Genomic DNA, 22,636 nt, shown 5'->3' with positions numbered 1-22,636 from the left:
GCAATAGTCTGTAAGCTATAACAAAACTCTCTTTAAACTGAAATTAGAACACTTCTGACCTGGATGGAAAATACCATCCCAGCCCTATGGCATGACTGCTAAAGCTCCTCTCATGCACAGCCATCTCCAAATGTGTGGGTCATTTACGATAATTCAGCATCACCAACAGCTTCAGAAAGTATCACGCAAGTCATAGCAATGTACCTGGACACCCATGGAGCACATGAGAGGATTTGGACACTTAAGAGGAAAGACCCACATCATTTGCTGTTAGAGAAATGCTCTGCTACATTCACAGCCCAGGGGATCCAGTGAAAACCCACAGGTCTGTGAATGACACTGCCCTTTCAGCTGCATTCAGGGGAAGTAGCATCTGTGAATCAGAAAGAAAATATCTGATTTTAATCCTCCTATTTTCCTTCAGGAAAATAAAGCCCTCCCTTATGGTGATAGGATTAAATTGCCTCTCCTTTTCCAGGCATGTTGTGTCTTTTCTTCCCATCTGCTGGAGGTGCCAGGTGAGACTCACCCAGAAAGAGGTGGCTTGTTCTGGGCTATTGGCTAAATCTGCACTGGGACTGTGCAGCCTTCCTAGCCTGGGTCTCAGCACAGCTTGTTCATGAAGTTCAACTGTATAGTCTCAGCTCTTGAATGGATTATAGTTTAAAATGCAGGTCTGTAATGTCTATGTTATTAAGCAACTGTGTACTATGATGATGGTATTTATGGAAATTCAACTCAGGGAGTAAATGTGGATCAGCAGAGACTTTCCTAAGGCCTAGTGAATTCCAGAATCCTGCATTAGGTGATTCCATCTTCCCACCTTAAAAGGGATTTGGCTGTACATCTGATTTTAGAAGTCCTGGCTCTGTTTGGATAATACACAAAAAACAGTCAAGAGTGAACATTGAAGGCTACTGGTTTCACTCTATGGAAAATTCAACATTGTCCTCTTTGTACAACTAGAAATTTAAAACTTAAATCACCAAGAATACAGGAGAAAAAAAACCAGAATGAGTACCAATCTTTGAAAGAAATTGAAGGACACTTTTGTTATTTATTTTTTTTTTAATAAATATAATTCTCTTATTCATTACACAACATGAAAGGAACCAGAAAACTTTACTCATGGGAAAATAACATTTTACAACTTGATTTTATAAAAGTTGAAGTGAAAAATTCATTACTTCCAGTGTTAGTTTTCTGTAAAACATACAAATAATCACACCATTGAATTTTAGGAATGCCCTTGCCATTAAAAAAAATAATAAAATTGGTATCAATAATCACTGCTGGAAGAAACAGACTGTAAGAAGGTGCTCCACAGAGTTGCTTTTGCAAGGAAAGGTTAATACAAGCTCTCAAGAAGGTGCACACCTCCTATTAATAGCTTTCACAAAATAAAAATAGCACTGCTTCCTTGGCCTATAGCCCAGTGGATTTCTGTCATTCTTCCTCATCAGATTTATTGCTCGTTTAACCCTTCTTCCCATCCGCAGTCTTTCCCTTGCCAGTCACAAATTTTATGTGTTCTAAAATATTTATTTTTCACTTGGCAAATGCTCAGTATTACAGAATTTAACAGGAATTGTCTGTGTAGAAAGAAAACACAGTTCTAAGTAAAAACCCCAAACAACCCAGACAGCTACGTTCACTGAGGAAAACATGGGTAATCCCTGACAGGATTTTAACAAGATCAAGGATTAATTTTTGGGTGACCCATTAGAGACTTTGCAAATGAACCCTATTTTCAGCTGGAATGAACAGCTGCTGTCTGGGGAAACAAACAAACAAACCCCACATAACATAAACCAAAACAAACACTTGCTTATTTAAAAGTGCAAATAAACCTCTCTACCATCAGTGTTTATTTCAAAAGGTGCCAGCCAAATATTAACAAGAAAGTGTGCAGAAATAAGAAAGCACCAATGCCACAGTCATCTGTACAGTAGTAATAAATTCTGACATTCATAACAATATATTTATTCTCAGATAGGTCAATTTTTTAATTAAAACTGGTTCCCTTGCACCAAATACAAAAGAAGAACTGGAATGAAGTTCACATGGCTATTTTTGTTTAAAGAGAAAAAATATTATGTTTGGATTTATGGACATACCAGACCTAAAACATCCTCTGTGCAGCTGTATCAGCCACTGGTATACTTTGGAATCAGGGTTTGCTAGCACTCATCGATGAAAAGAGTTATTCCAGAAGAGTTATTCCAGTTAACTCCTAAGCTCTTATTCCAGACTCCACTGTCAGCAAATCCACTTGACAAGCAAGTCCCGCAGCAAGAAACTAGCAGGGCTCACCTTCCTCCTGCTTTTCTACACTACTCTCTTCCCCTGGGATTTATTTTCACCCTTCGTGCTGGTAGTTAAGCCTGCCTGTAGCCATGAGCAGATAGGAGCCAGATGGATAAAAGATGGATAACCAGCCATCCCAGTTGTCAGACCAGAGCAGTCAAGGCACTTGTGTCTCTTCTGCCCTTGAGCTTTTGAGAAAGCTACACCACCAGAGCTCCCCTCCTTCACCAGGTAAAAGCCAAGTGATGCTCATCAGTTCAGCTCAGCCACACACAGGTGAACTGCAGCTTCTCTGGACCATCTGCATGGTGGGGAGGGTGTCTGCCAAAAATCACAGCCAGTCCCTGAGAATGTGGCCTTTTCCTGCTGCCAGGTCATGTTCTCCCAGGAACTGTTTGCCCAGGGACTGCTGATGAGTGACAGGCTCTCTAGAGCTTGCTCAGGGCATTAGCAGAGGCAACAATTCTGATTTCTGTATTCAGATAAGCATTATGCTGAAAGGCAACAACTTGAGAACCTGGACACACAGGCTGTCCAGACCTGCCCACCTTGCTTCACCTGCTTCCAGACCATAGCACCTCATTGTTCCTGGATTTGCATCTCCATTGCTAGGATCCAGCAGATCCCTGTGCAGGGAAGGATTTGAAGCCAATGCCTATTGCCCACTTTTAGAAAAAGAAGTCTCCCTCCTCCCCTGTCCTGCAGACTCCCAGGTCCCTAAGGGCTCACCAGTCTCTCAGGTCCAGCTCCTGAGGATCCTGTTTTTCAGTTGTGAGGCTGTGAAGGGTGGCCAAGCCTGGCACAGCCTCAGACCAGCCCTGCTGAAAGAAGAGCACACAACTTTCTGCTGCTGCTCGGGGTCCTGGCGCCACCTCCTGTCAGCATCAGAGGCCCCTCACCAACACTCGCTCCCTGGGTCACCTCAGACCCATCATCTTCCCCCAGACACCCCCAACACAGATATTTCTCTGCAGAAGCAGAGCCAGCATTCATAGGAAGAAGAGAAAAACCGCCTTGAAAGTGGCCTCTGTTCCTATGCAGAATCCTCCCTGCTGGCAGCCAGTACCACATCCATGTTCTGGCTTCTTGCTGTGGGTCTGTGCCATCCTGGTGCCACCCCAGCTGCAGGGGTTTGTCTCTAGCCTCCATGTGGACCATCAGCCCACATCCTCCCACCCTGTGCTGTTTTGATTTCTTTATCAGAAGCTGCACTCTGGTGCAGTGCTTTGGGAAACTACCCATGAGAAGAGATGACAGAGCATTTGGGGGAATCATGAACGCAGAGAGACACTCGTTGTGCATGGCATTAGTCTGGGAAGGTGAGAATTAGAAAGGGGAGAGGAGGGTCTCTAGGTAGGACTGGATGTCCTGCCAACACAGAAATGCAATTTGCTAGTTCTGTGTGCCCAAGAGATACGCACAGAGAAAATTCCCTCCCCACCTAATCAGTGTCCTTGAGTTCAAATGCCCCCACACCATCTGCAGACACTGTAACTACCTTAATGTGTGCTGTAATGATGGATATGTTGGTAGAGTATAAAGCTGCCTCCCTTGGAAATTTTATAAGCCACTGAACGAGACTGCAAGCTCCAATTCTGAGGACAGAGAAAAGTTCCTCTCAGAGAATGAGACAAAGACCATTAAAGAAAACATTTCTTTGCTGGCTAAACCCAAACAACTCCTCTGAACATCAAGCTCTTCCCTCAATAATTATTGCACTGCAGGCAAATAACAGCACTGCCATATTCCTCACCCTGTCCCCATTATTCCAACAGCCTAAATCACAATGTGTCTTCCTTCTTCATCCCCCATGGTCTCAGCTATCCACTTAATGAAAGCAGCAAATTACTGCTTATAAACCCAGCCTCTGCTGCTGGGCAATTTGCAAAGACTCAGGACTGCAGTGAGCTCACAAATCAGTGTCAGCATTTAGGGGCCACATGCCACAAAAGCAAAGGGGTGTCTGTGCTTCCAGGAGAGCACGGCCATGGCTGCCTGACACCAGGATGTGACACTTCAGCCCCATGTGCACAGAACCTTCATTTTACAGAGACAATTACACCATCACAGCCAGACTGAGCAGGGCAGAGGATGAACATGTTATTACTGTCTTTTAGCCTGAGAATAAAAAAAACATATATATATTAAAAAAATATGGCAGGTACTTAATTTAAGAAGTCTCCTGTAATGCCTGCGAGGTAGTTAAATGCTAATAACCACAAAGGCCTGATAGGGAAAATTGAGGTGCTTCAAGGTGAGGTAATGTATCCAAAGTCACAGTCAGAATCCCCAGCAGAGCCAGAAACACTGTGCTGGGCTCTTGGCTCCTACTTAGCTCTGAACACTGAGCTGAGCTTCTTTCCGGGCTCAAATGTCAGAGGGGCTGCAGGCCATGGACTTCCCAGAAGGTTAGAGGAGTCTGTCAGAGATGAAGCTGCTGCTGGCAACAGAAAAACATGGACATTGTGTAGGAAAATCCAGGCTGTGAGGGTCAGGCAGAGAAGGAGGCAGCACACTGTGAAGGCATCACCCAAGCAGAGCTTCATAATCCATGTACCACACCAGCTGGCCAGAGCTGGGGCTGACACCTGAGACAGGCCATTTCCTTGGCTCATGGCCCACTCTGCTGAGCAGGGTGGTGATGTCATGCTTGCCCTTCCCCAAAACCAGGACAAACACCTGCTTGGCCTTATTGATGAGGTGTAGGCTAAGGCTCATCCTTTGGTGAGGTTTGAAAGGGCTTTCAGTCAGCACCACAGTCTGAGCCCCTTCCAAACCATTTTCAGAGTGAGGGAAGAGTGAGGCAGTGTGTCCATCAGTGCCCACCCCCAGCAGCACCAGGTCAAAGCTGGCATTGGCTACCAGGGCCATGATCTCCTTGGCATACAGCTCGGTGCCTCTGTCCTCTTCCACGCAGAGCCGCTGGTTCAGGTGCACAGGCATGGGGTGGACGTTGAAGTAGGGCACCCGGACACTCTGGAGGAGGTGCTTGTGCAAGGTGAAGAAGTTGGACGCGGCGTCAGTGAAAGGGACACAGCGTTCATCCACCAGCCAGATGTGGGTGTGCTTCCATGGGAAGGCATAATGGTGTCTTGCCAGCCGCTGGAATAGGACCACTGGGCTTGAGCCACCTGAGAGGGCCAGGTGGAACTGCCCAGTGTGTGCCACAGTCCTGCTTGCTGTCTTCTCAATGTCAGAAGCCAGCTGGGAAATCAGGTCCTCAGACCATGCAGAGACCAGGGGATTTTGCCGATATTTGGACTGGATCGTCCTGTAATCGCTTGGCATCAGCTTGTTGGGGTTCAGCAGCTCCACTGGCTCTGCCAGTGTGAATGCCAGTTCCCCACTCAGCATTTCAAAGTCTAAGAGGTTCTGGTTCTCCACACCCCCAGGGTAGATGCGCAGGGGCTGGTGGGAGATGCTGTCCAGCAAGGGTGTCCAGAATGCCCAGGAGGCCAGCAGGTTCTCAGTGGTAATGAAGAAGTCCTTCCTGCCATGATAGATGTTGGAGATGAGGACAGAATATGCATCTCTCTCTTTCACGGGGCTGTACACATAGTAATCAGACAATGGTTGTCCAAAAATACGCAGGTCTGACTGACCCAATACTTCTCTCCAAGTGCCTTCTGGCATGACAGGCCTGAAGAGGTTCCTGCTCACCAGCACCGTGGGGATGTTGAGGGGACCATGCCCAATGTAGAAGATGATCTGCTTGGCTTTACACTGGCTGTGCCCTGCATTCCTCAGAGTCTCTCTCTGAGTGCAGTAGGCCCGGTTCTTGAAGAGAACACGGACATAACCTACCCGTTCATCCAGAGCTTTCCCAGAAGTGAGAAGGAAAGGGACCCCTTCCCAGCGCAGGCTGTCACTGTGAATCAGCACACCTGAAAGGACAGTGAGCTCATCTACCAAACTGAAACTGAACAGCAAGTAGATTTGAGGGGATCCCTATCACTCACCCATCATTCTTCTTTCTTAGCTCCCAGAAACCTTGGCATCCTCTGTCTCTTGCTCCACATTGAGCCCTTTCATAATGTTACTGGACTTACTGCTCTCCAGCTACCCTGCTGTGCTTCCTCCCAGGTATCCTACTTCATTAGCCTCCTTTCATGCAGGAAATTTCATTGCAGGAAACCAGCTTCTGAGCACAATTATCATTCAGACAAAACCCTTAGTGTTCAGAAGACACAGCATGGCCAGATGTGGCCTTGCAGACTACGAATCACAGAGAACTGCCAATGCTTTACCCTCAGATGCAGGGAGCATCTTGACTTTATGAAAAGGCAAAGGGGTTTGAAGGCCACTTCTAAAAATAACTAGGAGATCTTACCAAGAATAATGGGACTGAGCTCTTGGGCAATGCTTCCCATTCACAGGATTGTTAGCTAACTAACATGACAACAGTATTTTCCTGTTACAGCTCCCATTTACCATGCCTGTGGATACCTGGAGATATCCCTGTGTCAACAGTGAGGTCCACAGTCATGAAGCTGGTATCAGCATGCAAGGACTCACAACTCCTACTCTACTCAGCTCCAAGACTACTTCCCTCTCCAGGGCCCAGACCAAACTCTCACCTGCAAAGGTTGGTGTTGTGCTGATGTAGTCTTGTGCCTTCTGCAGTTCCTCCTGTACTTGGCTGGCATATGCCTGATACTGACCCAACACAGCACTGGTTTTCTCCAGGCCCTGCAAGGACTGGAAGGCCTGCAGCTTGCATTGCAAAACCTCTTCAGTCCTGCTCACGTTGGCTGGGAGCTCCATGGTTAGGAACATCAGGGCCTCTGTGAGGTGGTTCTGAAGCACGTCCCGGATGACTCCATACTGCTCATAGAAGCTGATGCGGCCTGAGGACAAAGAGGAGGTAAGACACTGGTAATGATGTTGTTTCCTCCCAGCCTCCTCTGCATGTATGACATGTGTGCCAAGGACAACAAAGAGCACGAGCCCTAACTGGTTTGCACCACTGGCTTAACAATTAACTGGAAGCTACAAAATTCAGAGAAGCTGCACATGTCCCACCACTGGACATTATCAAGGTCTGGTTAGACAGAGTTTTAAGCAATCTGACCTAATGAAAGATGCCCCTGCTCGTTGCAGGGGGGTTGGACTACACCTTCAAAGGTCCCTTTCAAGCCAAACCATTCTACGACTCTGATTCTAAGCCTTTCCTCTCCTCCAGAAGGGCTTCCAAAATGTCTCTGCTACTAAAAGATACAAGGTTTCCACAGGACTGACTGTCCCCCACAGAGCCAGACATAATCCTGCTTTTTGATGCCTAAACCCAGCAGGAGTAATGCTCTTACCTGATACTTCCTGAGTGCACTGAGCAGAAGGCAACTTTGCTTTCTTGAACTGCCTGTGCTTTTAAGAAGCTTCAGTCACTGACTGGCAGCAATATCCAGCTCACACCTCCCATGTACAGCACAATGCAGGGCGCCTATGTAACCCCTGTTGTGACACTCCTGTTCCACAGGTCACAGGGACCCCACATGCAGTTCTACACAGAAGCTCTGACAAAGTAGCTGGAAAGTCGTCAAAGCAGGGACGCCAGCAGCCCTACAGCTACACACCAGGTCCACAGAACAGCTGAAGCTGGGCCCTGACAAAAAACACTACTCTTCACTGCCTCTTTTCCCCTAGTTTGCCTGTCGTCAGAAGGCTCTGGCTAAGCCCTTGAGACAAAATTTCACATACAAAGCCTTGCTTCCCTTTCCCTGCCAGACTTCTCATGCAGGTGGGAGCAGAGGGAGGACAACACACAAAGAAAGTGACTCAGACTCCTGCTTCTGTGCAGTCCAGCAGCAGCAGGCTGCACAATGCAGACTGCACCACAGCCATAGGCTTCCCATATTGACTGATACATTTACCTCCCTTGCTCTAATCCAAAGGCACATTAATTAATGTAATCAATGCTGCAGACTTGCTGGGAGCCAGCCTGCCAGCTGAAGCCACAGGGAAAAAAAAAAAAAAAAGACATCAAATGAAAAATTACAAAGTTGTTCAGAGCAGGGAGGGCACAGGGTGTAGCTGGGGCTCTGCACAGACAACACTCTTCTCCCTAAACCTCTCTGCAGTGCATCCTTCTCTCACAAACAGGCCCAGGTGAGGTCTGGGCTGCCAAACCAAAGATTACTCCAAGTTTAATAAAGTTGCATTAATTGAGTTTGTGGTGGCTGAGGAAGGAAGGGAGGGAAGAGGAAGATAGAGAGGAGGTAAAGCAAGTGGAGAAGCAATCCTGATGTTGCAGAACTGCAGGCACCTGACAGCCCAAGAAGTGCTGTGGGTGGCAGTCCAGCCCAGAGTGCTTTCTGCTGAGCACTGCAGAGTGGCTGCTGCAGCACTGCAGGGAGGGATTGCAGCCGTGTCCTTCAGCAGGAGACCTGTGCTAGCAACCTTGGGCTCTGCAATGCTCCTTCTTATTACAGAGAGGAGGGGAAAGAAACAGGCAAACACAGGCCCAGGTCAACTCACTGATACAAGTAACATCCAGACAAAAGATGCAAGAGCATCTTCTAAAGAACAGTACAAACATACTCTCAGGGTGAGCTTGGTATCTACCAGGACAGGAATGCAAAAGGGCTGTTGTTACAACAACTAGATTATTGCAGCATTGAACTGAAGTGGCTTTAGACTGCACCAATCCCAAACCCAGTGCCTTTTACCAAGACTGGGGATAGAAAGCTAGATGGAATGCCCCCAAAGCTCTGCAACAGAAAAAGGTGGGGAATTCTGCTCACACTCCCAGCTGAACTGCAATGGGAATCTTTTCTTGGAGGCAGCAACACTACCTGCAAGACAGTCCCTCTCTTTCTCTAAAGAGCAACATAGCATTCATCTGCTCTTGTTTCTGCATCAGCACCACCTGAAAGGCCATTTTCATATAATTAATGAACCAGTCAGTTCTCCTTCTCACTCATTCACTGTAGCTCTGCACACTTGCCTCACCAACCTTTAGCATCCACAGTTTCTTTCAGGACAATCTCCACTCTTTCCACATGGTGTCGGTTCCAAATTGGATCCAGAAACTGTCGGTTCTGATCTCGAAAAGGCAGGATATGGGCTACAGCCTGTGAAGGGAAAAATCAAAGACCCAATAAAAGCTCACTGGATTTCCACAGTATCTCTGCCTCACTGCCCCATCCAGCTCTGGGACGTGGCCAGCTCTGGAGTGCCAGCAGACATAAGACACAGCAGAGACCAGAGTGGGCCAGAGAAGAGAAAACCAGCAAGAGAGCCTCCAGTGATGCACAGTGGGGTCTCCAGTGACTGCACAGAGCAGACATTAAAGGTCCTCTGAGGCACTTTGAGGTTTCATGTGAAAAAGGATGAACTACAGACTGCAAGGCACTCAGTTTATACCTGTGAAAGGACAAAGGGCTGAGTCAGACTGTCCTGGGACTAACATACAGTTCTAAAGTGCTGAAATACATCAGATCAGATGCTTACACCACTAAAGCCATCTGTAATTTTTGGGAGGAAAAAAAAAACAAAAAAAAGAATTGCCTGTCTTAGTAGAGATGCTCTCCTTGCAGCTTGACATGCAACCTTCTGAGTAAAATCTGGCTACAGTGCCATGGCTGGAACAGGCTATTTTCAAAATGTGGTATCACATTCCTCTAAAACAAGGATGGCATGTCCTTGAGCACATTTCCTCTGGGACAGTGCAGCTCCACATCCCAAGCTGTCCCTGCAGTAGCCAGTCTTCCATGCCCTGAATGGAGCACAGGCCAGGAAAAAAAACCTTCTCCTAAGCATCCTGCAAAACTAACATCCCATTAGCTCCATATCATATCAAATTAAAAACTGCTTCTAGCAGCCGCAGCCTAGCAGAGAGGCCTGTGTGTAATGAGACAGGAGAACTGTGAGAGGGGAAGGGCGCTGCTTATTCAGCGAAATCAAAGCTCTGACCTTGGTGAGAAGACCAGATGAATTCTGCATCTCTCCTTCATGCACACACACAGTTCACCCCTGCACCCTGGCTTCCCTCTGCAGATGGGACCCTCATCACTCTAATGGGACAAAGCCCTGCACATTTCCTCTGCTCTACAACAAGATGAAGAGCAGCACAGTACAGGACTCCATAAGCAAACAGAGGCTTGGGAGAGCACTCAGTGGCTCAACCTGCATCTGAGAGGAACAAAACTCTCCTTAGATGCAGAGCTGACATCCAACACTCTCCCAGCCACTAAAGCCCTCAGCCCAGCAGGGGGCTGCACACTGCAAGCTGCTCACCTGTTTGCCAAGGTAGTGGTCCACCCGGTACATCTCCTCTTCCTTGAAGAAGCTGGACAGCTCTGCAGCCAGCTGCTGGGCTGACTCCAGGTCATGGCCAAAAGGTTTCTCCAGCACCACACGCAACCAGGCTCCTGGAGGGGGTCTGCAGCTGCTGTTGATGTGGCGGGCAATCTCTGTGTAGGCAAATGGTGGTACTGAGAAGTAGAAGATCCTTCCAGCCTCCTTCAGCCCCTCCTGGCGAAGCAGTGTCTCAATCTCTCTGTTCAGCACAGTGTAGTTTTCGGCAGTCTTGAGCTGGTGGTATTGGCTCAGCTTCAGGAATTGGTCCTTGAGCACAGCACATCTGTTGGGAGGTTCATCAGGGGGACAGGCCAGCTTCTTCAGCACATCAAACATCAGCCTCTGCCCTGGCTCCAGAGCTGTCAGTGCAGCCCCATGAAAGGTGAAGCTGTGGCCACTGCTCACTTGGTCTATGTAGAGTTGGAATAGACCCTGCCACAAATACTTCTTGGCCAAATCACCTGTGGCTCCCAGTAAGATCACTGAGATGTGGCCCTGGGACACTTCAGCCAGTGATGGCAAGGCTCCCACCAACAACACTGTACACAGGACTCTTCTCAGCATCTTGGGACAGAAGAGGTAGACTCAGGAGCACTAGAGGACAGAATTAAAGAAAGAAAATCTGTTAATCCATGTTATAACACTGCAAAAACAATGCAAGGTATCAGTGTTCCCACAGCTGAAGAGCCAGGGACTTCTGCCTGGATCCTCCATCTGTCTCTCCTCCCCTCCATGATCTGAATTACAGCAGCACCTGGGGCTCTTGAGAAGACTGCAGCCTCCTTATGCAAACCAAGGAGCAGACCCCAGCATGTGCCTACAGTCTTTTGGTAGCATGAGCATTGTTCCTACAGCTGAGCTAACGAGGGGGTGGCAATGCCTTTGGACAGTGAAACTGAAATCCATTTTTCATACAAATTTCAGAGCTGGCTACAAATGAACATGTGTGCCTGCAAATAAAGTACTGTATTCAACAAGCTCCTGTTTGGGACTTTGCTCTACTGGTGTTATGCTGCTTTGGCATTGATTCATGTCAATATTGTCACAGCAGCTCAAAGACAAGCAGGACCACTGGCAGATCCCAGCACAGAGGTTCTTCTTTAATACACTGCACTTCAATGATTCATGTGCACCACCTCTCTGATGAACAGAGCTGAATTAGGTTCTAATGAGCTACTAGGAGACAAACAGTCTGGTAAAACAACACAGGGGAAGAAGCTCAGTCCTTAAAATTGAGTCTAGACATGAGCCAGTCTAGATGCTGCCTTATGGTGGTTGTGTATGTGGCCAGGAGACAACGTGGGGTTTGTGCTCTGCCTACTGCAACTTCCCATCACCAAGGAGTGCATGTCAGCACTGTTCTGGCCCTCTCCACTCAGCACCCATTCAGACCACTGCAGCCAGTAACAAACAGCTGGTCTCCCTCACCAAAAAGCCCTTTTGCTCATTTTTATTTATTCTCACTTCTCTAATCCAAAATACAAGGCCTGGTCCTCACTTCCCTTGAATGGCAAAGGGATGAAACACAGACATTGTCCTAGCTCTTGATTCATTCTCCCCGTGGAAAGCTCCCACAAAAGTCAATGTCTTATCACTAAATCAACACAGGAACTAAACCAGCTAAAGGATGAGGATAATTAAATGAAAACAAGAAACTTCAGAATATCTCACCTTGTCTGCAGCTTGAAGTGGTTTTAATAAATCTCCTGTTTCTCTCCCCAACAGACTCACTTGAGTAAAACAGGAGCTTTACAGAGTCTTCAGTGGCACAAGTAGCTGGAAACTTGCATTCTCCACAGCCCCTCCAGAGCACAGATCTCTCTTCTCCTGTGACTGAGCGCACAGCTGACTTTCTGATCAATGGTCACGTGAGCAAGTAAGATAAGCCAGTTGTTTCCTTTCTGGTGAATGGGAGGAAAGACCCAATTACAGCAGAGAAAAAAATGAACATGCCTGTACCAGCAACACCCCAGCTCTCAGCCCTTACACGCTGGCTGTGCTAAACCTTGTGAGCAGGCAAAATGCAGGCATCTGTGGCAACTCCTGCTCCCAGAGTGTGCTCTGCTTTGCCTGTGAGCTCAGACCGAGACCATAGTGTGCCTCTCCAGGAGCAGTTCCCCACTCCAACTCTCAGAAGAATGGGCCTCCCAGGAGTACAACCCTGATGCAGTGAGAAGGGGGCAGTTTTAGTGATTCTCTCCAGCACAGCACTTTTGTGATGCTGCTGTGCTTTCTGGGCACCCTGGCTTCCCTCTCAAAGGTCAGTTCACATAGTGACTCCTTGGCTTTTCCTTCCCTGTTTCCTGCATGGAGATCACACAGCTGCTGAGCATCAGTTAGCTGACCACAACTGCAGCCTGCTCTGCTTTGCCGTGGTGCAAGGAGACAGCCTCACTGCTCCCCACCAGGCATGTCACTCCCTCAAAAGTGGTTCAGTATCCATTGCTCTTCTCCAGAGAGCTCCAATAAGATATACTGTAGTCTGTAGATTTAACTGGCACCATCTCTCCCAGCCTCCTCTTGTGACTGCCTCCCTTCTTGCTGCACTATTCAAATTCCATGTACACACGTAAGGAACACAGCAAATAGTGCTGGCAATTGCAGAGGGACAGAGTGTGGCTCCTAAGATTTTGCCTGCAGTATGAATAATTATCACTTGAAGCAGAGGTTTGGTTTTCCTTCCCCCACCATGGGTTTATAGTGCAGATGATAAAGTTTCTCAATGCCATAAAAAGTAATATTGACATTTGCTTGAGCAAACTTTGTTCCAGGAACCTAGAGAAGTTTGATATACTGCTTTTTGCACCCTGACAGGCTGCAGTGACTGCCATTATGCTCAGAAACTGCTGCTGAAGAGCAAGTACCTGCTGTGGGATGAGATGGGTTTGGGTGGGTCACTCTTTTTTATGTAACAGAGGAGATGAGTGAATTAGCCAAGGAGTTTCCTGGCAGATTCAGAGACACAGGCACACATTATTTCCAGGCTAACTGAAAACCAGTTTCACAACACTCCCAATTGCAAAATACTGTGCTACACTGCCCAGAATAAGCACGGTAAATCCAGGATGTTTGTTTACTGCCTTCATATCAGATCATCACCACTGTTTGCATCAAAAAATAAAACCTCTAGAAATCCCACAACAAAAGTTTCTCAGTCAGGCTTCAGGAGAAGACTCCTGAGACTGATCCATATAAAACACTGCAAGAGGTTAACCCAGCAGCAGGTGTGAGACTTGCACCACCACAGCAAGCTGCAGTTTGACAGGAGCTCATTTCAGCTATGCTAAGTTTTTTGCTACTGTTGCATCCCCAGTGAAAACTAATGAACAGCTGCAGCCACGTGCAGCCTGGCCCGGGGCTCCTACCAGGCTACACACGCGTAACACGTGAAGGAAAGACTGACTGAGATTCTTTGAGCATCAGAAAAACACAGTGGTCTTCTGCATATGCAACCTTGGAGCAGGAATGACCACACCATCAGAGGCCTAGAGGGGAGACTCACATGAAAAGCAAGCGAAGAGATGCATAAAGTAGTGTCTGGCCTTTTTGGGTTCACCACGCGATGCAACGCTGATACACGGTCTCTCTCCTAAATGAGAACGAGCTCTGGCCCCAGTAGCTGTTTCCGAAGCCTTGGAAAAGTAGAACAGGGTTACAGTGAGCTACATGACTACAGGGGGCAGGCAGCTTCTCAGCCACACAGACACCAAAGCCAAGCGGTGAAACCTCCCGAGTGCCTGTACTTGCTCTTACAGCCAGGAGGGACCCCGGGCTCAACCTCCGCCTTCCCCACACTCGGCCGCTGGCGACTCCCTCCCGGCTTCCCCAGCTTTGGGGATGCAGAGAGGACGCGGTGAACGTCCCTCCCCACGGGCAAGAGGCAGGAGGCACCGGCGGCGGGACGAGAGGCCGCGCTCGGCACGGGGGGGAAGCGGCTGCCCCGAGCGGGGCGGGGCAGGACGAGGCAGAGGGGCCGGCACCGCGCTCCCGGCAAACGCCTTTCGCTTCCCCGGTGCTGCCGGCCCGGGCTGCCCCCCGGGGGAGGCCGCTGTGCGGGGCGCTGCGGGGCCCCGCGCGGGAGAGGCCGCCTTTGCCCCGCTACTACACGCAGCTCTGGCCGGGGATGCCGCGCTGAGCTGCCTCAATCAGCCGTCCCCCCACCCCTCCCGCAGCCCCCTACTCACCTCCCTCCCACCCCGGGGCGGCGGCGGCTGCGGGCGGGCCCGGCACAGTACGGCCCGGCCCGGCCCGGCCCGGCCCAGCGCCCCGCCCCGCTCCTCCCACCGCGCTGAGATTGTGCGGTTGGCGGCAGCTTTCGCCGAGCAACGACGGTCGGGAGGGGTGAAAATCGCCGGGCGGAGGGGGCTCTGTGGGACAGCCACCCTCGCCCAGCTGAGCGCTGTCCCTGTGCGCTGGCACGGAGCTCTGCACCCTTCCGGCGCCCAGGGGCTGCACCAGGCGCGAGTGAATTGATGGGTGCTCGGCTAATTAACTTGCGCTGGAGAGGTTTCTAATGCACCGTTAGACCGAAGCGTCTACACAGCCCGGGAGTTTCAGCAACCAAAAGAAGAATTCTCTGCTTTCTGCACTTGCATTGGCTGGGTTAATTTTATAGATATGTATGAGTGTGTGTATTTGCCTACAGACCTTGCGTTGTTTTGTGTCCAAACTTACTGTGGCTCTAGCCTACTGCCTTCCAACAACACGTGCATCCACAACTGCCATCCCCTGTTTTCTAAACAATGGAAGTACCTTGTGAACCTTGTACAGTGTATTTCAGTTCAGCCTGACATTGTTTTTAGGGAAGGCAGGTGAAGTGATGAGAGATGGACAGAAGAGAAGCAAAATTCTACAAAAGTCCCCTCTCCTCCCTCTGCCCGAGAATGCACACAGCAAAGCATTCTTTTAAATGTCCTGGTACAACATGGAACTTCCATGGGAGCTCAGCTCACAGGGACCACCCTAGACAGTCCTAGAAAATACTGTTTTGAAAACCATGGTTTGTGTGGTAATAACAAGGAGTTGTAAGGCAAACTTAGTTAAAGACCTGTAACTGTATCCAGTAGTTAGTGGCATTATGTTATATAGCAAAACTAAACACATTTCCTATTATCATTTTCACTCAAAGGCCTCAAATTATTTTACACAAGTAGGTGCATTTTACCACAACTACTTTACAAATGGGGAAACTGAGTTATCTGGGCAGAAGTGTGAGTAGAACTGGGGTACCTTGCTGCTCTGACTGGTAACGTAGCAATTTTATTATATAAAAGATGAAGTTTGTATTGTATTTGAATTATATTTACAAGAGAATTTATTGATGCTGTAACCTTCTGTCTGGAGGTTCTTTCATCAGCATATGTGCCTGATCTCAAAAAGACCCTGTATGGTATTGCAAGGGTGTCAGAGTGACACAGTGTCAGCACCAAGGTTTGGGAGATCCTGGTCCAAACTAGGGAGGAGGGAGGCTGCAGACTGCCCTGCTTCCCATTACACATGGCTTTATGATTCCAACCATGTTACTAATGCAGCTTTGGGTTGAGCAAGGGCTGAATGCCTCTCACAGTGGTCCTGTTTCTGCATCCCAGCAGAGGGTAGATCACAAGCATAAGTCAGGTGATGAAATTTACAAATTAAACTTGGTGAGGGGGTAAATAACTCAGCTGAAAGAGCCAGCTGGACAAATAATCCAGCTCCAGAGACCTCCCCTTACTACTCTGTGTGATATTACTACACAGTAAATTTAGCTAGAAGCTTAAGGGAATCAGTGCTATATCCCATAGCTATGTATTTAACTCACTAATGACCTGGTGACAAAGCTTGCTTAGCTCTCAGCAGCTGCTCTGGGTCTGGGTGGATACAACAGCCTGGGAGAAGAGGTAAATGGGAGTCCCCTGTTACAGTCTGCTTTCTGTTCTGGAAGAAAAAGAGGAATTGCCATCTACTTTAGCAGAAATCATTAAAGTGCAGATCTCCCTGCTGCATATTCCTGGCACATTGAATGAGATGAACAGCTGAGACCCTGGTCACTTGAGCCTGTTATTATTATAGATTGAGCTGAAAGTTGGGAGTAGTTGCAGTTTAACATCCTCTGTTGAGTGACCATGTTTTCAGCTAGTTCTATAGGATACCAAACTTTAAATATTGACGCTGAAATTGTAGGGGGGGTTCACTCTGTGCAGTAATTTTTTGGAAGTCTCTGAGAAAAAAAAAAAAATGGTGCAGCTATTTCTGAGCTGAAGGTCAGAAGATAAAATAGGTTTTTTGACCATGTTAAAAATAACTCGGCTGTTTCACTAAGGAGCTCTAACATCTCATAATTTGGGGCAAGCAAGATTTTTATCAGGATGATGGTTTGGATCAGAATGTGCTTCTGTCAGAAAAAGTGTGCTGTTTTCAGTGCCTTTTCAGACTCATTCAGTTGCTTGCTCCTTTAAGGGAAATAGGTCCAGTGTGACAGATGGGACATGTGACGCCAATAAAGGAATAAAAGGTAGTTAGCAAGGGAAGGGTCATTAAGGAGCCAGGTGTTTTACAAGCAAATAAAAGTTCTGTAGGAAAAAGAGCTGTTTTGGTTGCTGTTTAAAGATGGTGCTTCAGAGGGAGAAGCTGAAGAGAGCAGCTTTCTAGTTGAGGGGCTCAAATCCTGGGTAAAGACTGTGTTTTGGCATAGCCATAGAAACCTGTTCTAGAGCAAGTGTTTCTTTAGCTTGGAGTGGGGAAAGCAACATGAGACATGAGTTTAATGCAATTGGAGTTGTTTCCCTTTGATGTTGGGTTCACAAACTAGTCTGAATGTGTGGAGAGCTGAAATTGAGCCAGGGTGGGGTTTGTACTGCTCTGAAGAGGTAAGGTGTGTTTAAGTAGAGTAATCTAGAAGAAATGTGCCTGATATCTGCCAAATTTATTTCTTTAAAGTTTCTTCAAAAGGCATCTATTACTAATGGTCTATAGATGAGGCTGAAAATGACTGAGAAATCTCTGAGGATGCTTTGTCGTTCCTGTTTCTGTGTGTTGTTCCATGAGCTGGGAGCCTTGCTTGGCTATGGTGCTGCAGAGCCTGGTGGAGCTTAGTCAGTGCTTGTGTTGGGGATACAAGCTTCCAGGAAAGCTCTGAACTTTTATACTATAAATTTCACATGACTTTGAGTAAGGCTGTTAACTTCTGCTCTGATGCAGCAGTGAGCAGCTGGCGTTCTTGGTAGAACATAAAATTACTGTCTTGTGGCTTCTGGAAGACTAGACTGTAAAAACTGTAACAGTAGTTCATAAACTGGTGTGGGACAGAGTAAGAAAGGGAGCCTTTGTTATGGCTGTTGGGGCAAGTCAATGACTTGGGCACTTAATGAGTTCTGGAGCTGTAGTTGTGCCGGAGGATGGTTTGTGGTAAAGCCTTGAATAGGCCTGAAAGAGGCAAATCTGCAATCCAGCTTAAGAAGTTTAGGTTTAAATACTTTTGCCTGTTGGGTGTTGAACAATGGCATCTCTGTGCATATAGACAAACAGTGTTTAGAGGCTGGAAAGCTGATCTGCACGGGAGCCCTGTTGCAGCCATGGCAGGTGATGGTCCCAAGACCTGACTGCTCTGATGTTCTGTCTGGACAGCTTGGCTCTTAAAGAGCTTAGCATCAAAGTAAAGCCAAGACACTCCAAGGTGAGAGAGCATTAGAGTAATACTGCCTCTTAAGAGTTTCTGTGTCTATTGTTTCTCGACTTTGCTTTTTAAACAGTAGCTTTTCAAGCTGTGGAAATCATGTCCAGTGAATGCCTGGCAGGTATGCACCCTGAGGGGGCAAGAAAGTGTCGTATCGGAGCTGACTTGCTGTGCAGCTTGAGCCAACAGCATTACTAGGTAATTCAATTACCTCCCTGCTGCTAGCCCCAGCCAGCCACGGGGCTGAGACATGACTTAATGCCTCAATGTAAAGCTCTGTCACCAAGACTAGATGAGTCTTTCAGCAGCAATGCTGCAGTACTGATGCAGTCTGCCATCCCTCAGCAGCAGGGATGCAGCTGCAACACGAATACTCCATAAAGGCAGTGACAAGGGGAAAGGAGCTGAGGGTGGGGAGGAGGAGAGCCAGTCTTCACCAATTACTCTCCCTGAATCAAAACAGAACTGATCAATCAAGTAATCTGTACCTACTTAATCTTTTTTGTTTTTACAAAGTGATGTTCTCATCAGATGATCAGTAGATTAAAGCGCTGGCATCTTCCCCAGCACTGGGACAAGCTGCCTTCAGTCCCCTGCTTGGTCTTGGGATAAATGAGGAAGGAAATGGAAGTTATAGGCTAAACATTCTGTCTCTTCTTTGTAAAGTGGGGAAATTATATCTTCCTCTAGCATGAGAACAAAGAAAGCTAGGCAGCTTTGCTTAGCTTTCAGTAGCTGAAGACATTACTTGTGGCTCCTGAAGATCTATGTGTGGATTATCTAAAAGAATAACTCACCCTATTTGAGAAAAAAACAAAACCAAAGCAAATCATAAAGCAACTGCTGATTCCTGTTGTTGTAGACATAATATGTGGAGATGGACTAAAGTCTGCCTGCTCAAGATAAGCAAAGGTAGTTCAGAGATTAAGTGATTCCCTCCTCTCTGCCCTGAGTGTTAATTATCTCTCCATGTTTGTTGTCTAATGTGAGCTGTACTCGGTGTGATCCAACTTGTTCAGAGCTTCAGCAGTTCAGAGTCTGTATTATAATTGGTTAATTTACTTCAGAAAGAAGCAGAAGGCAGGTAACTTCTTGTGTTGCTGGCTGGTTCTGCCAGCTTTTGGAGTGCTCAGGAACTGGAACAGCAGGTGTCTGAGGGCTCAGCTGTGCTGTGGCAGTACTTTGTCCACTGAACAATGGTAGCTTTCTCCAAACTCTTTGGGGCTGGGTAAGTAAGAAATGACTTCTCTTGCCTTGTGGTGTAAAAAATGGGCAGATGCCTGGCATGTAGGGAGTACTGGGATCACTGAGCTGCCTGAAGTTCCCCAAACTTGATTGAAGTTTAATAGTTACTTAGATAAATACTGATTGGTGAAGACTGACACACTGATCTTCTGAAGTTACTAATGGATGTTGTGCTGGTCATCAGTTTCCTGATTAATCAGTGCTGGACATATTGTCCTAGATTAAGAAAAAGATCAGCAACAAAATAAGTAGTATATAAATAGCACACTTGTGGGGAAAAAAAAACAACTTCAAATACTTGGGGGCTTCCTAGTCTAGGAAAATCTTGGCTCTTGCCTTGATTGATTTTTCACATCTTCAGTCCCAGTTTTTTATCATTCTGAGTGAACAATGCAACATGGAATGCCAGGGTCCTCCTTTATATGGAACTCTGATTGAGTGATACAGGTTTAACCATTGTGGTAGGATTATTTCTTCTATGCAAGAAATTTTGGACACTGTAATAAAAGCAAGACCACTATCTGCCACCCACCTTTATCTTCTGATATCACTAGTGGCCTAAGCAGTACCTGATGTCGTAATACTGCAGCAGAGCTGTGTTCACCTCATGTCAGAAAGCTGATCACCCCAGGGCTGCTGCACTCTAGAGCAGCTGAACTGCATGAATAGAGCTGAGGGAAGTCAAAGATTTGCTCTGAGCATCCGACAGCTGAATGGGAAAGTCAAGTTTAAAATATAACCTCTGCCCTTATCTTGATGCCACATTAAGACTAGGCTAATCAAGTTGGAGAACAAAGTCCTACATGGTAACATATTCTCCTGTAACAAAGGGAAATGCACCAAGAGGCATAACCGTGTTACTATTAATGGACTGTGTTGCTGCAGCAAATTGGTGCAGAGTTTGGGATGGTCGGTGTTGCTCGGTGCATTCCTTGGCGTGCTGCACCCAGGCTGAGCACCCCAGCTTCTTTCCAGGCAAGTGCTGCTCTTTCTCACCTCATCTACTACAGATTAACTCTGTGTTCCTGTTTTGTAAGGTGAGTGGCTTTGAAGTATTGTGAAACACTTCAGTAAATCAATGTTTTCAAAGCCTTGGCAAAGATGTATAAAGTCTCACTACAATATTTTGACATTCAGAGGAGTCTCGCTGCTGGTTTTAGCCTACCTTGAGGTGTCACTGAAGGCCTGCAGATGCAGTGGGCTTTCTTACACTGAGAATATCCTGCCTGTTAATTCTAACTCTGCTGGGCAGTAGCTGCAGCAGTACAGTGCTGGTAGCAAGGCACAAATAACCATAAATACCAAGGTGAATACCCAGCCTTGTGTCTCAGCTTTCCTGTGGTGTTGTAAAACCAGGAAGAATTCACTATCCTATCTACTGCAACAGGTATAAAGTAGTAAAAAGCCACCCAGTCCTGAGCTAGACCTCTGCTGGGCAGGTGGCAGTGCCTGGCATGCTGGAAGCAGATCCCTGGCTGCATATACTGCACCTCACCTGGCAAAGAACAGGTATCTGGTGGCTTTGGGTTATGCAACTCACAGGTAGGTATAAGTGGTCAGTCAAAAAAATTAATCACCAAATGGAAAGGCAATGAAGGTGAAAAGGAAGGAAAAGGCTTTCCAGCTGGTGCCAGGACTCTCTTGAATCCGGATAATCAGCACATCTGAAAACCTGATCTAAAAGCTTTCAAGGGTGGTAACAAAAGGCAATAATAAATTTAGACTGACCCTGGTGTACACTTGGCATTTTTCTGTGGTGCATTGAAGTATGTGGATGAAAAATTCACGTATTTCAAAACTACCACTCTGCAACTGTTCCAGAACCAGTTTGCTGTAGAGCTCTTGCCCACATCTTTTATATCCTGCCTGGTTCAGTGGTCCCCAACAACATCCTTCAATAGCCTTGAGCTTAAACTGGGTTCCTCTTCCTCAGTCTCAGCACTGGAGACTAGAATGTCAGAACCAGAAATCATTAGTAATTGGTAACTCCAGGGTGGAAAGTGAAGTATCTTCTCTGGACACTAGTTCTTTTGTTCTGTGGTGCTGACTCACTTCCATGAAACTGAAGGAAAATGACCTGGTGTTTGTTGTCTCTGCTCATTGAATCTGCTGTGAAAACGGGCTGAATCAACCATGAAATGCAGGGGTCTGCACAGCTTTGTTAGCTACAGCCTTCCAATAGCTCCATCAGTGGAAGAGCTGAGGGATAAATTCTGCTTTCTGTCAAACCAGCAAGAGGCAGGAAATTAATGGACACAGGGCCAAAGCTTTCCCAGGCCTGAGTTTCAGTTTTGCTGAAGTTAGTGATAGCTCTTTAGCTCAGTCTTTACACTGTTCTGTGTATCAGGAAAAAAAATGGGACCTGTTAAATATGGAAGGTGTGAGCTTTTTTGGTGTGTGTTGGTTTTTTTCCCCCAAATTTAATATTTATGCCTGCTGATTCTCTCTGAATTCTTGATATAGTTAGGACTAGTGTGAGCAACATCAAGGAGAATGAGATTTGTGTTCTTTCTGTCATCCCCCTTCCTTCCTGATTGGAGTTAGGACCAGTGTCCCTGCATCCTCCCAGCTCTTGTTTGCCTGAGAAGCCACGGCTGGCTCGAGTTCTAGCTTGCAGCCTAAGTTTAAACTAGCTCAGGTTGGAGCAGAGGATGGTTGAGAGGCTCCTGCAGATGTCCGATTTGCTTTTTATTTTTCCTCCTGCAAGAGCAGCATCCCCAGGTGAGCACCCCCGGCAGGGGATGAAACGGCTCAGTCTCCACCTTGTCAGGAAACACGGCGGTACCGAGAGCGAACGCTTGCTTTTTAGACAATCCTATAGGATCAGGGTTCTTGCAGTGTCAGGGATTTAAGACTTTTTAACTCCCCCTCCCCCCTTTTTTTTCCTTGCTCGTCTGAACAGCTCCGGGCTCTCCCGGCATCGCTCCAGTGCAAGGACCCGTCTGACACTACTTATGCCAGGTCCTGCCTCCCTCGCAGGAGAAGCTGTCTGCAACTTTTGCTGCTCTAGACAACGCTACATCTCTGAGAAAGCAGAGCTCGACAGAGTGGATTTGGGGTAAGAAGAGAGAACTTCTGCTGGAGGGGGGGTTTCCTAACCTGCTTTAATGGCAGCGCTTTCCTTTGCATGCT

The 22,636-nt window shown here is 47.2% G+C and overlaps 2 protein-coding genes across 2 annotated transcripts in view; one reads left to right on the top strand and one right to left on the bottom strand.

Annotated features, from left to right (window-relative positions):
* Positions 1-1,048: 1,048 nt before the first annotated feature.
* Positions 1,049-14,844, bottom strand: H6PD (hexose-6-phosphate dehydrogenase/glucose 1-dehydrogenase). Its single transcript, XM_051637307.1, has 7 exons — positions 14,790-14,844; positions 14,108-14,237; positions 12,277-12,506; positions 10,543-11,199; positions 9,260-9,377; positions 6,885-7,154; positions 1,049-6,191 (listed from the first exon to the last, which is right to left on the bottom strand). Exons 4-7 carry the CDS (start codon positions 11,167-11,169, stop codon positions 4,834-4,836), a joined length of 2,373 nt encoding a protein of 790 aa, XP_051493267.1. The 5' UTR covers positions 11,170-11,199; positions 12,277-12,506; positions 14,108-14,237; positions 14,790-14,844; the 3' UTR covers positions 1,049-4,833.
* Positions 14,628-22,636, top strand: part of ENO1 (enolase 1) — a 100,376-nt gene continuing 92,367 nt past the window's right edge. Inside the window, exon 1 of the mRNA XM_051637315.1 lies at positions 14,628-14,631. The gene's annotated coding sequence lies outside the window, so the exon portion shown is untranslated. The remainder of the gene's footprint in view (positions 14,632-22,636) is intronic.

This window comes from Apus apus, chromosome 20 (assembly GCF_020740795.1).
Source record: "Apus apus isolate bApuApu2 chromosome 20, bApuApu2.pri.cur, whole genome shotgun sequence".
NCBI lineage: Eukaryota > Metazoa > Chordata > Aves > Apodiformes > Apodidae > Apus > Apus apus.
The sequence above is the reverse complement of the archived record's forward strand: the minus strand, read 5'-3'. Positions and strand labels throughout refer to the sequence as shown.